Here is a 15,486-nt window from a genome sequence, read left to right as displayed (position 1 = left end):
TTATTTGTGTTTTTCTTTATAATTATTGTGGTGGGGGACATTGAAAATGGAGAATAACATAATTTGTACTAAAATAACATTATTGTGGCGGGGGACATTGAAAATGGAAAATAACATAATTTGTACTAAAATAGCATAATTAAAACTTTATGTCATATCATAGTTAACACAAAAATCTCTTCAAATTCATACTATGCAATCAAACTTAAGGCATTTATTAGTAGCAATGCAATTCGGAATTTCATAACCGTTTGCTTGACGCCTAAAGATCACACAACTCTGTTAGTGTTGTGATTCGTGAATACAGTTTTACAATCTTGTAAGATCGCATTGTACTCTGAGTGATTTAAGTTGTCTTTGTTGACATCAACAACAATTTACAATCCATTTCCAATATTACATATTGTTGCTCTGATGAGGCCAGCCAGCCATTCAAGTGCACGCCAGTCCCCAATTTTCAACTTCTGATGTTGTCATAACATAACTGCAAAGATCAGTTAATGCTCCTCCCATGAACTGCCCTTTTGCACTCAGCAAGCACGTCCCATTCCAAATTTTCGACGATGCATCTACAGTATATTACATTTGACATATCCTACAGAGGTGGTTGCCATCTTATGTTGTTCGTCTGCTGCCTAATCACGCTTGCACCAGCACCCGTTCAAATTCATACTATTAAAAAATAACCTGAGGAGTTTTGAACTTTTATTGTATGTTCAACTTAGATTAATTGGTCAAAAAATTTAAATTATATTATCTTCAATTAAATATATTTTGATAATTAAGTATAAGCTCTACCACAAGTTTATAAATGGATTTTACCCAATAAGAGTGGGTGTTAGAGTGAGTGTTAAAAAGAGAGTGTCTACAACATGCTCGTATGTATGAGATTATGCTATTCAAAGATGACCTGAAATTTAATATATGTTTGGTTCCACTTCTAGAGGGACCATAATTGATTTTTGAGGTGTAGAATAGATTCTGATATGTTTAGTTGTAGTTGAATTGAACTGATTCCGTCTCCAAAATCAATTCCGCAAGCTAGGATTTGTAGCATTCGATTCTAGAATTAATTTTCACACACATAATTATAGTTCAACTCACTTTTATATGAATGTATTTAAACACAAACTACTTTTAGTCAGAATTACTTTTAATCAAAATTAATTCTATCAAAATCAATTCTCTCTACATATAATTATAAACTCTAATATTTTATAATGTACAAAAATTCTTTAAATAAATTCCTCAAAAGAAAAATTCTTAAATAAATACATGTAATACAAAGTATTTTTATTAATATTTTACTTAGTTACAACCAAATATTTGTATCCCTAGAAAAACTACATATTTGTGAATATTTATTTAAATATGCATATGATTTTTATCGAGACAAAGTATATTTGTAACTAATTTATGAGTTTTGTTTTAGATAATATTTTATAATTAATGGATTCGAAGAATGAACTTGCGAAAATAAGAATTTTTTTGATGATTTATATAATGTTAATTATTTTATAGAGATGAAGTTATACGAACGACCGAATTATTTGATTTAATCCAGTTATTTCATGCAATTAATTCAGTTACTAATTCACTACCATCTTTAAAAAAATAAAATCACTACAAAAAAAAATAAAATCAGTGACTAACATAAGCATTATTTTATCGATGACCGGTTCAATTTTGAAATCATTATGTTTTCATCTCCAATAATTCTGTCTCAGCAAAAGTTTATGGCAAATACAATTTATTGAAGGAGAAAATAAAAAGAAAAGCACAGTTGAAACATAAGCATGATTTTATTGGGAAATTGTTGTTTCATTTTCACCCAACCTCGACCTCGATCACTCCGCCACCACTCCAATTCACATTCAAAATCATCCTCTCTCATATTCAATATCCATAGAAGAAGAACCAAAACGGTGCAATGTTTACGAAGCTGTGAGCTCATAGATTTCCATCAACAATTTATCCCTTACGAAGTGGCATGGTCTTTACAAAAAGACATTGTCAAACAAAAGAAATCACAGATTCAAAATGAAGGAGATTGCAACGACACTCTTATTGTTTTGCAACACCCTTCTGTTTTTACATTGGGTACTGCTAGTTCCAACGACAACCTCAATTTCGACATTCAAAATCCACCCTTTCATATTCATCGTACTGAACGTGGCGGAGAAGTTACATATCATGGTCCTGGCCAGGTTTATTTCTTGTTATCTTTGTTTCTTCACTCTGTTGTTGTTTTATTTTTTATTTATTTTTTTGTTTTGAATTTTGTATTAAATTGTAAATGTGTTTTGGTTTTGTAGTTAGTGATGTATCCAATTATCAATCTCCGAAAACATAAGATGGATCTTCATTGGTATATGAGGAAACTTGAGGAAGTTGTTATTCGTGTTCTGTCTTCAACATTTTCAATTCAGGCTTCTAGGATGGAAGGTTTAACTGGTGTTTGGGTTGGTAAGTAACTCTACAATCTGAATTACAGAATTATAAGTTCCACACATATTAATTGAGTGTTTGTCTTTAGTCATCTCATAATTTTAAAGATTTTGTATTTGTCTTGATGCAACAAGAGAGTTTTCAAGGCAGTATAATATGCACGCTTTTATTGATTTCAATTCATGTTTTCTGAAGATATGTTTTAGTGGAGATACTAAATTGACTTACCTTCTTCAATTTAAAAACTAAATTTTCCACCAGTATTTGTTGTTGGATGGGAAAGACACGATTGGACGATTGGGTGAATGATATTCCTAGTCATATGAGAGATTAGTGTGTTCATGAGCTAGTGGATGATAATGGAGAGTGGAAGTTGAGTGAGCTCCAAGGTTTAATGCCTGCTGCAATTCTCCAAAAATTTAATGTTATTTTCCCTCCTAGAGTTGAGGAAGGTTCGGAATTGAGATATTGATCTGGTGAGAGTGGATGAAATTTCACTATTTCAAGCGCCTATAAGTTGCTATGTGGATTTTCCTCTACAAGCAAGCACCTGATTCGGTTTGGTCTATGGTTTGGAAATCGGGTGTACCAGAGCGGGCGTGTTACTTGGAAAATTGTTCATGGGAGACTCCCTGCTAATAAGATGATAAGTAGATGGGGGGGGAGTGCTGATCCGTATTGTTATAACTGAAGGAAGGAATCAATTTTACATGTTCTTTGTAACTGCCCTCTAGCATCTTTTGTTTGGATCCATTTGCTTCCTCTTGGTCAGAGACACCTTTTCTTTGTAGGTGACATTAAAGATTGTGTTAATTTTCAACATGTCCAACAACAACAACCAAGCCTTATCCCACTAAGTGGGGTCGGCTACATGGATCAAATAACGTCATAGTGTTCTATCATACACCAAATTTGGATCCAACTCATTGACCTCTAAATCCTTTCTAATGGTTTCTCTAATAGTTTTCCTAGGTCTTCCTCTACCTCTTTTAACTTGACTCTCCTCCATTTAATCTATTCTTCTTACCACGGCATCTACAGGTCTTCTCTCTACATGCCCAAACCATCTAAGCCTATTTTCTACCAACTTTTCTACTATAGGTGCTACCCCCACTCTCTCTCTAATGGTGTCATTCCTAATCCTATCATGTCTAGTCTTACCACTCATCCAACGCAACATCCTCATCTCTGCTACACTTACTTGATTCTCATCTTGACTCTTAACCGCCCAACACTTCGTACCATACAACAACGCCGGTCGGACTGCTGTCCGATAGAACTTTCCTTTCAACTTAAGTGGTATTTTCTTATCGCACAAGACACCTGAGACTCTTCTCCATTTCAACCACCCAGCTTGATTCCGTCATTTTGTACGAAGGACCCAAGATATTTAAACCGTGTAACTTGGGGTATGATATGATCTCCAACTTTCACCTCCAAGGTAGACCTACTTCTCCTTCCGCTGAAGTTACATTCCATATACTCCGTCTTGCTTCTACTCAAACAGAATCCATACGCTTCTAAGGCTTGCCTCCAGGTCTCTAGCCTCCCGTTCCCTTCCTCCCTTGACTCACCCACCAAGACTACATCATGTGTAAAAAGCATACATCTCGGTGCTAACTCTTGGATGTGTTCCGTCAATACATCCAAAACTAAAGTAAAAAGATAAGGACTCAGGGTTGATCCTTGGTGCAATCCTATTGTTATGGGAAAATCTTCGGTAGTCCCATCCTGCGTCCTCACACTAGTCGAAGCTCCCTCATACATATCCTTGATAGCCCTAATATAGGCAATCCTAACCCCTTTCTTCTCCAGGGCTTTCCACAAAATCTCTCTCGGTACTCTATCATACGCCTTTTCCAAATCAATGAAAACTAAGTGCAAGTCTTTTTTATCTGTCCGATATCGCTCCATCACGCGTCGAAGTAAGTAGATTGCTTTCATATTCGACCTCCCAGGCATAAAACCAAATTGGTTATCCGTAACTCGAATCTCCTTTCTGAGTCTTCTTTCGATCACCCTTTCCCATAACTTCATGGTATGACTCATTAGCTTAATTCCCCTATAATTCGCACAATTTTGTATATATAAACTTAATACACTTTACTTGGTTCAAATCTCTTGTTTTTCTTTCTCGTCCCTTAGCAAGCTTATATATAGATTTCTCTCCCTCCTTGGTACCTAAAGATTGGTATAATCCTTCAAAAGCTTGAGTTCTCGCTTCGCTCACCGCCTTCTCAGCCTCTTTCCTAGCTATCTTATATTTATCCCAAGTTTCGACATTTTTACACCTAGACCAATCTTTAAAACAATCTCTTTTGATCCGAACTTTACTCTTAACATTGTCATTCCACCACCAAGATTCTTTACCACTAGGTCCAAAACCTCGAGATTCTCCCAACGTCTCTTTTGCTACCTTTTTAATCTCATTTGCCATCCTCTCCCACATATCATTTGCACTTCCATGTGGTTACCTGAAGCCTCCCTCTAATATCTTGTGTTGGAATATCCTTAGTTTTTCACCCTTTAAATGCCACCACTTGATTCGCGGAGCTCCATTTTGACTTCTTCTCTTGGCCCTCCTCTTTACCCTTACATGCATCACCATCACTCTATGTTGGGTAGTTAAGCTCTCTCCAGGTATGTCTTTACAGTCCAAACAAATCTTCCTGTCGGATTTCCTAATAAGAAAGAAATCTACCTGAGAACATGAGACCCCACTCTTGAAAGTGATAGGATGCTCCTCTCTTTTCCTGAAACAAGTATTAGCTATAGTAAGATCAAAAGTCGATGAAAAATCTAAGATGGATTTACCCTCCGCATTAATCTCCCCGAGACCATACCCCCCATGCAAACCCTCAAAACCTCTTGAAACACTCCCTACATGCCCATTTAAATCCCCTCCTAGAAAAATCTTTTCTCCTAACGGGATATCCTGAATTAAGCCTTCTAGCTCCTCCCAAAACTTCACTTTAAGGTGTGCTTCTAACCCTACATGAGGTGCATAAGCGCTAATTACATTAAAGGTGTCTTGTTCCACTACAATCTTTAGGGCTATAATCCGATCTCCTATCCTTTTAACATCTACAATATCTTTCTTCCACTCCTTATCCACAATGATGCCTACCCCATTTCTCGATCTAACTTCACCAGTATACCAAAGCTTAAATCCTGAACTATCTAATTCTTTCGCCTTTTTCCCCACCCACTTAGTTTCTTGTAGGCACATGAAATTGATCCTCCTCCTAGTCATTGTGTCTACTACTTCCATAGATTTTCCTGTAAGTGTATCTATATTCCAAGTTCCAAAACGAATCCTCCTATTCTCATGAACTAGCTTCTTTACCCGCACCCGTTCACGAAGATGCGGGAACCCTTGCTTATTTTTCACTACATTCAGGCGGCGATGCAGCGGCCCTTGCTCATTTGACACTACTCGAGCCATACAACGTGTTGCTTCCGGGCAACGACCTAGCATTCACACTATTTCGTATTTGGTCTATGTCATAGAGATTCGACAAAGTTTTACGTTGGCTATCAAGGCCTAACACAACCCTCTCCTTTTACCCGGGCTTGGGACCGGCCTTGGCAGGATTTTTCAACATGTTCAATAAGCTTAAAATTTCTGATGTTGTGTCCTACTCCTGGTGGATTTGGAGGAACAGGAACATTCATGACTCATCTTTAATTCGACCTTACCATTTTTCCAATGTAACTATGCAGCAAGTGATTTACTACGAGACTGGAACCAATTCAGGTGTACACCGGTCTGGTCTTGGTAAGTCTGAAGTGTTAAGCAGATCGTCTCCTCTAGACCATGTTTCGATGTGTCTCAATTCTGATGGTGCAGCTAAGTGTGGTGACACGTTTGCTGGCTGCGGTGGAGTTATCAGAGACAATAGTGGAAAGTGGATTTGCGGCTTTTCTAAATCTCTGGGATCTTCCAATGCATTCATAGTGGAATAATGGGGAGTTTAAGAAGGTTTGACCATGTCTAAAGCACATAATGTTTCCAATTTAGAGCTGCAAGTGGATTCGGATGCCGTTATGAAGTGTACCAAGAACACTCATGCGAAGTCTCTACTCCAGCTGAGATTGGTTTTTGGTAGATGCTGATTGTATGAGAGTCTCTACTCCTCATCTGATTTTTGTGTAATCTCGCTTTTTTGGGCATTTAGGCCCCTTTAAATCCCCCTCCGAAAAAAACACCAGTTACAATTTTAAGGATCAATTTGATGTTTCATTCACTCAAAGTCTGCATTAACTCTGTTACTGACCACATCAATGATTTGTATTTGCACGGCCTCGTTTTTGTCTTGTTTTGATCAAAGAAATCATCTTATGTTATTGCTTATCTGCAGCAAAATGGGTTAGATAAGATTTTATTTATAATTTGGAAATCAATGTCAGAATTAATATTTTGGTATGCTGCAACCTATGAAGGTTGTCAGAGCTTATTCTATTTGTGCATGAGTTTGTTATGTTTTTTAAAAAAATGCTGAAATTTTAGCTGTCCATAATCTTTGTATTTTTCCTTATTCTTCATTATATTTCATTTCAGGAAATGAGAAAGTGGCAGCTATAGGTATAAGAGTGGCTCAATGGATAACATATCATGGCTTAGCACTCAATGTCACGACGGATTTGAATCCCTTTAAATGGATCGTCCCATGTGGAATACGCGGCCGTCAAGTAGGGAGTATCAAAGGGTTGCTGAGAGAAGCTCGGTCATCATGTAATGATCATGGAACAGCTGACTTTCATCATTTGGATGATGACAGTCTTATTCATATTGCTCATAAGTCCTTAATTGAAGAGTTCTCAAAAGTGTTTCAGCTTGAGTTACATCATAAAACTATTTCCTTACCTATGTTGTGTGAAAGTAAAGGAAAGGAAGTTATCATACCAAAGAAACAACAAACCTTGAATTTTTTGTGATGCACACAGCAGTCCCTTTATTTAGTTTTTATTTTATTTTAAATTTAGTTTTTATTTTATCTTCAATCTAGCAGTCAAGCACACTTATTACTCTATCTTCTTCTGTTATAGGATACCAATTGGTATCCTATAACAGAAGCTAATATGGTGGTTTATAAACCTCCTAGTCTTTATTACTCTATCTTCTTCTTGGTATCCTATAACAGAAGAAGCAATAACGTATCTTTGGCCGTCAATTGGTATCCTATAAACCACCAAATTTGGAGTTCCTGGATTGGAAATGAACTAGATCTTTTACCCATGCTACCGCCCGGGTCATAAACAATGGAGAAGCTAATATATTGCAATATGATCAATTATATAGATAAGAAAACATTTAGAAGCTAATTTTTTAACGAATAATCTTCCTCATTCTATTTTTTTGGTTCAATTTATAAGAGGTAAACAATTACTTTTTTGTCAATTTATGAATCTTGTTATTAATACATTTATTTAATATAAAATAAATCTTTTTTCCCAAATTTCACAAAGGGCCAGGTCAAATTTTTACAATAAATTTATTTTCTTATGCCAAATACTCTCATTCAATTCTTCAATATGTAATGACAATGGAATCTCTACCGAAACCATCTCATTCTTCAATTTATAACAACAATAGAGAGCTTGCAATAGTGTCATTTGAGATGGCAAAATTAATTAGTAAGGCACACATAAGAGAGGGTATTGAAAACAAAAATCCTTAACCAACAGAAAACCCCAACCAAAACTTGCAGAATAGCTGCACACTCCACCAAAAAACAGCAGGCAGCAGAACCTGCTACACCTTCCGTTCCATAACCAAAACAGCAAGGACTCCAGCAGCATACAACACAACCAGCCCCCCTGAAGCAAAACCTGCGGCAAACCACCTAGTCAAAACTAAGCACATGACTTGCCTTGAAAAAATATAACAAACAATAAGAAGAAAGAATCTCAAGAAACTTTTTTTCCCAATGCTTCATAGGGGTCCAAAGACTACTTACAGTATGTATTTGTGAAAGAAAAAAAATAACGACTGGACCAAAATTTTAGTAACAAATTGTCCAAATAATAAAGAACTGCTTGTACATGGCAAAAACACTGAAAAACTAACAGATTTGTATATGACAGAATAGATAAAGGAAGAAGAAATTTTGCTACATCAAAATTCGCTAAGTAATATTTCCCTGTTTTATGAAGTACACATATCAAAAGGAATTGGAAGATTAAAATACATTGTTACAACAACACAAATGAACAAACAGCTATATAAGAAACAAAGAAGAAGATTGATTGTATGGAAAGAAAAATGGTTGGAAGGGCAAAAATGAATGAAGGAAACAAACAATTAAAACTTATCCAAATTTGCAATCAATAGAAATTGAAGAGGCATGAACACAAATAATTGGCTACACAGATATTTCATATTGGCGTCACTCATATCAACTCCAACCACTCGTATGAAAACAATGCATCACAAAGCTTGTTGAATACACTGTGATGATGAGGGAACCGAAAAAAATTGAGGTGTTCATAGAGTGTGCATCTTACAGAGTGGTTTTTTAATTCAGGTGTTCATAAAAACTACACATAGGAATTAGAATAGAGGCATAGCTAATTAGAAGCATCATCATTTACAATCTGCATCTAAATTCAACACAGCTGCAGAAAAATCATCAAACACATCTCTATATAGAGATAGATATAAATAGAGAGGAATGAGACAGTTATTTCTGAGAACCAAGAGAACCGATAATTTAAAGAAAATCTATAACTTGAGCGCCATTTTTTTTCTTGGACTAACTTTACCTAGCTATCTCATCAAGATTTCAATACTCATGAAAAAAAAGACGCCAACTAAATTTGAATGAAATTTCACCTTATTTTAAAAATTTGAGGTTGAAGATAGTCATTTAATAAACCTGATTCAGATTCAACTGCTCTTCAATAATTTCTTCTCTTTTACACTCAACACCAAGCAGCAACCAAAAGAAACCTAAAAAACAAATTAAAAAGATGATGTTCATTAAAGACGTCAAGTTCGGATGTGAAATCATTTTCTGTTTTTTCCCTATGCTAAGCTACTATACACGTTGAATAATACCAAAAAAACTAAAAAACCCTTTAATCTTTCTACAGATTCTGCTAAATAAATAACATAAAGAAAATTTCTGCTAACAATTTAAATGACAAACCTAAGCTGCGATCTAACTGATAAAATTCAATGACTACTTGAATAGACAGTATGCAGGCCATAGTATGCAACTCAAAAAAATTGAGTTTTACATTACGTTTAGACTTACCGGATAAACTGTGCAAAGCCTTGCAAGTATTCTCAACAACATCATAATCCATCCGAGCAGTTTTCATGTGAATTGACTGAGAATTGGAACACACTGAGAGCAAATAGAACAATTTTGGAAATCTGAGCATCAAAGGGGTATATAAACTGAGGAATAACTGCATTAATACAGATTAATGCTGCTTAGGTAACAAAAAATTTCAATTAATGATATGACAGTAAGCTGGACAGACACGTCGAAACCAAGGCAATGCAAATGGTTATAATAACATCGGAAAGCACACAACGTGAAACCATTTACCATTAGCCAATGTGTATTAACTGGTACTCATTTAATTCCATATCTCAAGGATAACACCAACAGACTTGATGTTTCAAAGTTAGTTATTATGAATAGAGATGTTCACCATCATCCTCATACGATGCATTGAATTAGACTGCTATTTAAGTAGCCTAAACGCCGTAATTTAAACTGTAAGATAAGTGCAAACAACAATAACGTTGATCTATCAGTTGTTATTAATCCTTTTCTTGATGCATATGATATTGCTAACATAATCTATTAACTCTAAAGGGTCATTGTAATAGGAACATAAATAGCGATCAAAATTGCGGCAACACCGCAATTTTACCATTTTATTGATGAAAAACAACCCAAATTCAGAAGTACATAAATATGCAAATCCAATAACAACCAACTTTCCGCAATAACCATAATGTAAATTAAAACATAAACTAACACAAAACATAGTTTCTGGCTAAACATCAAAGCCTTCTTCATGAAAATAAAAATTACATTAGGGAAAACAAAATACTAATGATAAACCTGTCATGACACACCACCAAATCCGTTCCAAAGAATACACTTGATAAAAACCCTAATTACATTAGAATCCACCAACATTGGATTTTGTTTTTATAAAAAGACAAACCAGAATGATTTCTCAAAGTAAGGAGAAATTCTAGGTATAGGATCTTAAAAAATAAAAAAATAAAAAACAGATCAGAAAAAACAAACAAAAGTTTTAAGAAACTACATATCAAACACATGCTGAAGAATAAGGGGAAACATATAAAGGAAATGAACAATCAGTAAATTTGCGTACCTTTTATTCAAACCGAAGCTTGTATTTGACAAGGACACTAAACCAAGGCAGCAGAACATAACTTCTCGTGAGTACCAAATTGACAGGAAATGGAGGATAACGTGACGCTACATGTTCTTTGACTTCTTGTGAGAAGCGACCATGGTCTTACCGATGACAGAAGCTTCGAAATCGGATTGAGATACACCGTCAATAATAAATTCAATCTTGCTAATACAATTACCTGGATGCACTTGTATTGAATAATCATTCAACCGTGTTCTTCGTTTTACTGAACACGGATGGGCGTATTTGGGCGAATTTGGATATGGATATAGATGTAGAAGCATAACCCGAGAGGAAGAAGTGGAAGAATCACGATTTACAGGGTGGCGGGACTGGACGGTGGCGATGGGGAGAATGGGTGCAAGAGAAAGGGGGTGGAGATGGGGAATCGTAGAGAGATGGAGAGAGAGGAGGGTTAGGTCAGAGCCATGGTTGGATATTTCTCATTTGATGATGTATAATCAAAAGTGACAGAGGGAGAAGAAGAGGGAAGCATGGGGCACTGTAGAGTTTGCATCGGTATTGAACAATAATGGAGAGGTGTGATTGCGCGTGTTACAATTTTCAAGAGTGAGATTTGATCAATGGTTGATGTGCTAACCTCCCCTACTTACAATGATCTAACGGTCTGGATTGATTGGCGCCTAAAAATCTTAGAATTAGGGTTTTAAGTGGTAATTGGAGTGTTACCTAGGATTAGAAATAAGTTAGACTAGATTGTCTACCCGTGCTGCCGCACGGGTCATAAATAGTAAAACACGTAACTTGATGAACTATAAACCACCGTAGAGTGATATGATAACCAAACATGATTAAGTTAATATCGACTTTTATAAAAGAATACTCACAACGCAACGGTATTGGATACACACCTCTTAAATAAAGTATATTTAGAAAATACAATAACTCAATACGCTAAACATGTGCCCTTTTGCATTATGTAGAATACTTTGCATTAACAATGTTGCGCCAATAGACCTGGAATTGCAAATTAACTCAAGGGTGGGTCCTGAAACAACATTCTTATCAAAGCAGCTGCCTTAATTCCCTGTTACCCTGTTTTCGTATTCAAAATAATACAGTTTTAGTATCAATTTGTTTATGTTAACATATATAAATAAAGATGTCAAATGGCAGGTTGATGGAATATGCATCTTAAAAGAACATACCTATAATCAATATTCCTTTCAAGATACCGAACTATCTACCAGAATAAAACATTATCAGCGTTTTTGCAATGCCATCTGATTTTTCTATGAAGTGTATATGGCCTGAAACATAACATACACACTGAATACAGGTACACCTCCACAAACAACCGGAATCAGCAGTCATGTAAAACACCGTCGTATCTTTTGAAAGAAACGATTCAAACAACCGATTCTATGACATCATCTGAAAAGTGAAAAACGCATTAAACATAAATTAGTTACATATAAAAATCATTATAAAAAGAAGTTAAACATCAGAACAGGCGGACACATACCAGAACACTGGATGTAACATCATCGACACTTTAAGAATTTTGCTGCACGAAAATTTAAATTCACAATGTCATGTCTGTATGGAATATGAGCTTTTTTATCACAAACTCGGAACCATCCCTTCTGGAAACATGGCGCGATTTAACTTAAGAAACAACGGAGGAGTGTGAAACTGGTCCGCTCCAAATTCATCAGAAAAGTGCTAAATGCATCAGCACTCGAAAACAAAAAACACAGTCGCCGCTCCAAATTCCTCAAAACTAAACTCATCTCCTTCATATAGTCAAACTGGTCCAACGACCACCGATAAAATAACCACCATAGCTACTAATACAACTATCCCCCTAAAGAGCAACCTGCAAAATTATGCAGAAAAATAACTTTTGTACTTTCGAAGTAACTTATCATGGATTACTATTAACTCTATTAAATCATCAACTCAAGTTAATTACGAAAGTAGCATATATAAGTTTTGCACAAACAACCACAATATGCAATAACCACAATCAGCAAGAACAGACAAAACCAAACAAAAATAAATGATTCAGCTGCTCTCAAGAATGATCTGATACGATATGAGGATTAGATCTAAGTGTTACCTCAACTTTCGAATCTGAATCTTCGCCGAAATGCTATCAAGAAGCGTGAAAGAATCCAAAAGCTCTGCAATCACCTCATTCATTGGAGGCAGGCTTGATAATCGATCTTCCTCAAGCTCCATCTATGTTCTGAAATCAACAACTTATGAAATTGTGTTAAATAAGTCATATTTTATATTCTCAATGTATGTGAATCAAAACGGTTTATTAAGGTTAGTTAGAAAGGGCTAAAGCAGATCATTTTACTTTTACTTGGATGGATCAAAGAGAGATTAAGAAAAAAAATCCATTAGACTAATTTTCCATATCCAAAACTAAAACCTTTTGAAAGAATTTAGCATCCCTTAAAACTATTCACACTTGACCACTAAACACAAAGAACACCAACTGAGAAACACAAATGGGATTGGAAACAAACATAATTAGCAAATAAACTATACTGATTTTTTATGAATAAATTATTACGATAATCGATCTTCCTCAAGCTCCATCTATGTTCTGAAATCAACAACTTATGAAATTGTGTTAAATAAGTCATATTTTATATTCTCAATGTATTTGAATCAAAACGGTTTATTAAGGTTAGTTAGAAAGGGCTAAAGTGAATCATTTTACTTTTACTTGGATGGATCAAAGAGAGATTAAGAAAAAAAATCCATTAGACTAATTTTCCATATCCAAAACTAAAACCTTTTGAAAGAATTTAGCATCCCTTAAAACTATTCACATTTGACCACTAAACACAAAGAACACCAACTGAGAAACACAAATGGGATTGGAAACAAACATAATTAGCAAATAAACTATACTGATTTTTTATGAATAAATTATCACGATAAGATGCACGAATTTATACTTTGAGAGATAAAATTAAACGATGATTGATAGTGCTAATGGCAGAAACAGGTAAACTCTAATTGCCTTAACAAACCAGAAGTGACAAATAGAAGCAGTGATCAATATGGTTAAGCTGAAGTATTAAAAGAAGCTATTGATGTATGAACTGTGGCAAATGAGAAGTAAGTGATCTCAGAATATTATTTGACCAATCAAATGTGATCCAAATGCTACCAAATTAAATAATATGCATCCCAACATACCTATACACATATACACAATTTTAGATTTGAAAGAAACATCACAAAAATTTTAGATAATTATTAGTCTAATGGATTTTCAAAAGTAAGAATGGAAGAACTAAGAATCCCTCGAGTTCTCATTGTTATTGAGAGAATATATAATATGTTAGTACAAAAATTTTAAAAATTTAGTATAGAGTTATTTTAAAACCCACAATCAGATAACAGAGAGTTTAAAATCCAACACCAACATTCAAAATTATGGTAGTGGTTTTGATTTTGTTTCTAAAACCCCTGCTTCATCCTATGGTAGTGGTTTTGGTTTTGTTTAACATAGAACACCAAACCCTAAAAGGAATCAAAATGCAAGTGAATTCAATGTTCCCAATTCATCTTCAAGCTCATTTTGTAACACCAGACTCATTAAAAGTTACATGAACAACATCATCATAGATGTGGATTTACGATCAAATATATATAGTAGCATCTTCATTCTCTAATCAGAGACGTCATATTCAAATTCAAATAATGTTCTTAAATCACGTAATTAAAAAAGGGGTTAAAAACAATTTCTTACATGTAAATCCTTTGAGAACTTAATGAACACTATATTCGTAACCCACATAGACGATTGGGCTTCTGCATCGAACAATCACCATTTTGCCGCCGTCTTTGACCCATTAGATTTTGAGCTCAAAGAAATCCAGTAAACTATCAAAGTATCCGGAAGCGAATTGAGGAGTGATAGTTTACTGGATTTCTTTTTTTTTTTTGTATCCGACCCTAAGCTTCACTCGATGCTTGCATGCGAGTATCAAACAGCCATCACCTCGCCATTTGATTGTCAAACAAAATCGAAGAAAGAGAAAGCTGATTAAATAATTGAATCAGTAAAAATAGGGAAATCGGAAACCAATTGGTTGGCCATGGTAGGGCAGCATAATCGTGGATAGATAGAGGGAAAGACAACTCACCAATTGATTATGTTGTTTGTTGTGACGATACGATGCAGTAGACGGTGGCGGGGGAGTCGACGACGGCAAGGGTTGTGCCGGAACCGAGAGAGATGAGGGAGAGAGTGGAAAAGAAAAGCGACAGAGTGTTGGGAGACCACCGTAGCTGCAAGGCCATGGAGAGAGAGAGAGAGAGAGAGAGAGAGAGAGAGCTGACCGCAAGTAGGATTGAAGCTAGGTGGATTTCAAAAGGTTGTACAAAAAAAAGAAGAAAGGGTACCTTGTATAAATCAATTTGTATTAATTTGTTGCTGCATTGGAAAACGAAAAACGCCTGGAAAAAGAAAATTTGGAGCTAGTTGAAATTCAAATTTGGAGCTAGTTGAAATTTGGAGCAACATAGATTAATCCAACGGCTGGAACGATTTGGAGCCAAAAACTTAGGATTAGGGTTAAGAAATTAGGGTAAGCATGTTTGCTAGGATTAGATATAAAGGAAGCGAATTGAGGAGTG

At 35.3% G+C, this 15,486-nt stretch overlaps 1 protein-coding gene and 1 long non-coding RNA gene across 4 annotated transcripts; one reads left to right on the top strand and one right to left on the bottom strand.

The window, feature by feature from the left end:
• The first annotated feature begins 1,668 nt into the window (after positions 1-1,668).
• LOC25490168 (octanoyltransferase LIP2p, chloroplastic) lies at positions 1,669-7,440 on the top strand. The gene is made up of 3 exons (XM_024779763.2): positions 1,669-2,207; positions 2,316-2,466; positions 7,010-7,440. Exons 1-3 carry the CDS (start codon positions 1,797-1,799, stop codon positions 7,384-7,386), a joined length of 939 nt encoding a protein of 312 aa, XP_024635531.1. The 5' UTR covers positions 1,669-1,796; the 3' UTR covers positions 7,387-7,440.
• A 502-nt stretch (positions 7,441-7,942) lies between these two features.
• Positions 7,943-13,087, bottom strand: LOC25490167 (uncharacterized). 3 transcript variants are annotated; one of them, XR_003010503.2, is made up of 6 exons: positions 12,941-13,087; positions 12,027-12,697; positions 10,813-11,913; positions 9,708-9,864; positions 9,284-9,400; positions 7,943-8,280 (listed from the first exon to the last, which is right to left on the bottom strand). It is a non-coding gene; the product is annotated as an uncharacterized lncRNA (long non-coding RNA). The 3 variants fall into 3 exon arrangements; XR_005645368.1 differs by having other exon boundaries at positions 9,327-9,400; XR_003010504.2 differs by having other exon boundaries at positions 9,708-9,800.
• Positions 13,088-15,486: the final 2,399 nt, after the last annotated feature.

The sequence above is a fragment of the Medicago truncatula genome, chromosome 3 (assembly GCF_003473485.1).
Source record: "Medicago truncatula cultivar Jemalong A17 chromosome 3, MtrunA17r5.0-ANR, whole genome shotgun sequence".
Taxonomy (NCBI): domain Eukaryota; kingdom Viridiplantae; phylum Streptophyta; class Magnoliopsida; order Fabales; family Fabaceae; genus Medicago; species Medicago truncatula.
The sequence above is the reverse complement of the archived record's forward strand: the minus strand, read 5'-3'. Positions and strand labels throughout refer to the sequence as shown.

What these genes read in the sequence shown, in the direction of transcription:
- LOC25490168 (XM_024779763.2), top strand. Translation starts at nt 1,797, where the DNA reads ATGATTTTATTGGGAAATTGTTGTTTCATTTTCACCCAACCTCGACCT. An exon ending in CATATCATGGTCCTGGCCAG is followed by an intron (nt 2,208 to 2,315) that starts GTTTATTTCTTG and finishes TTGGTTTTGTAG; the next exon opens with TTAGTGATGTATCCAATTAT. An exon ending in TTTAACTGGTGTTTGGGTTG is followed by an intron (nt 2,467 to 7,009) that starts GTAAGTAACTCT and finishes ATTTCATTTCAG; the next exon opens with GAAATGAGAAAGTGGCAGCT.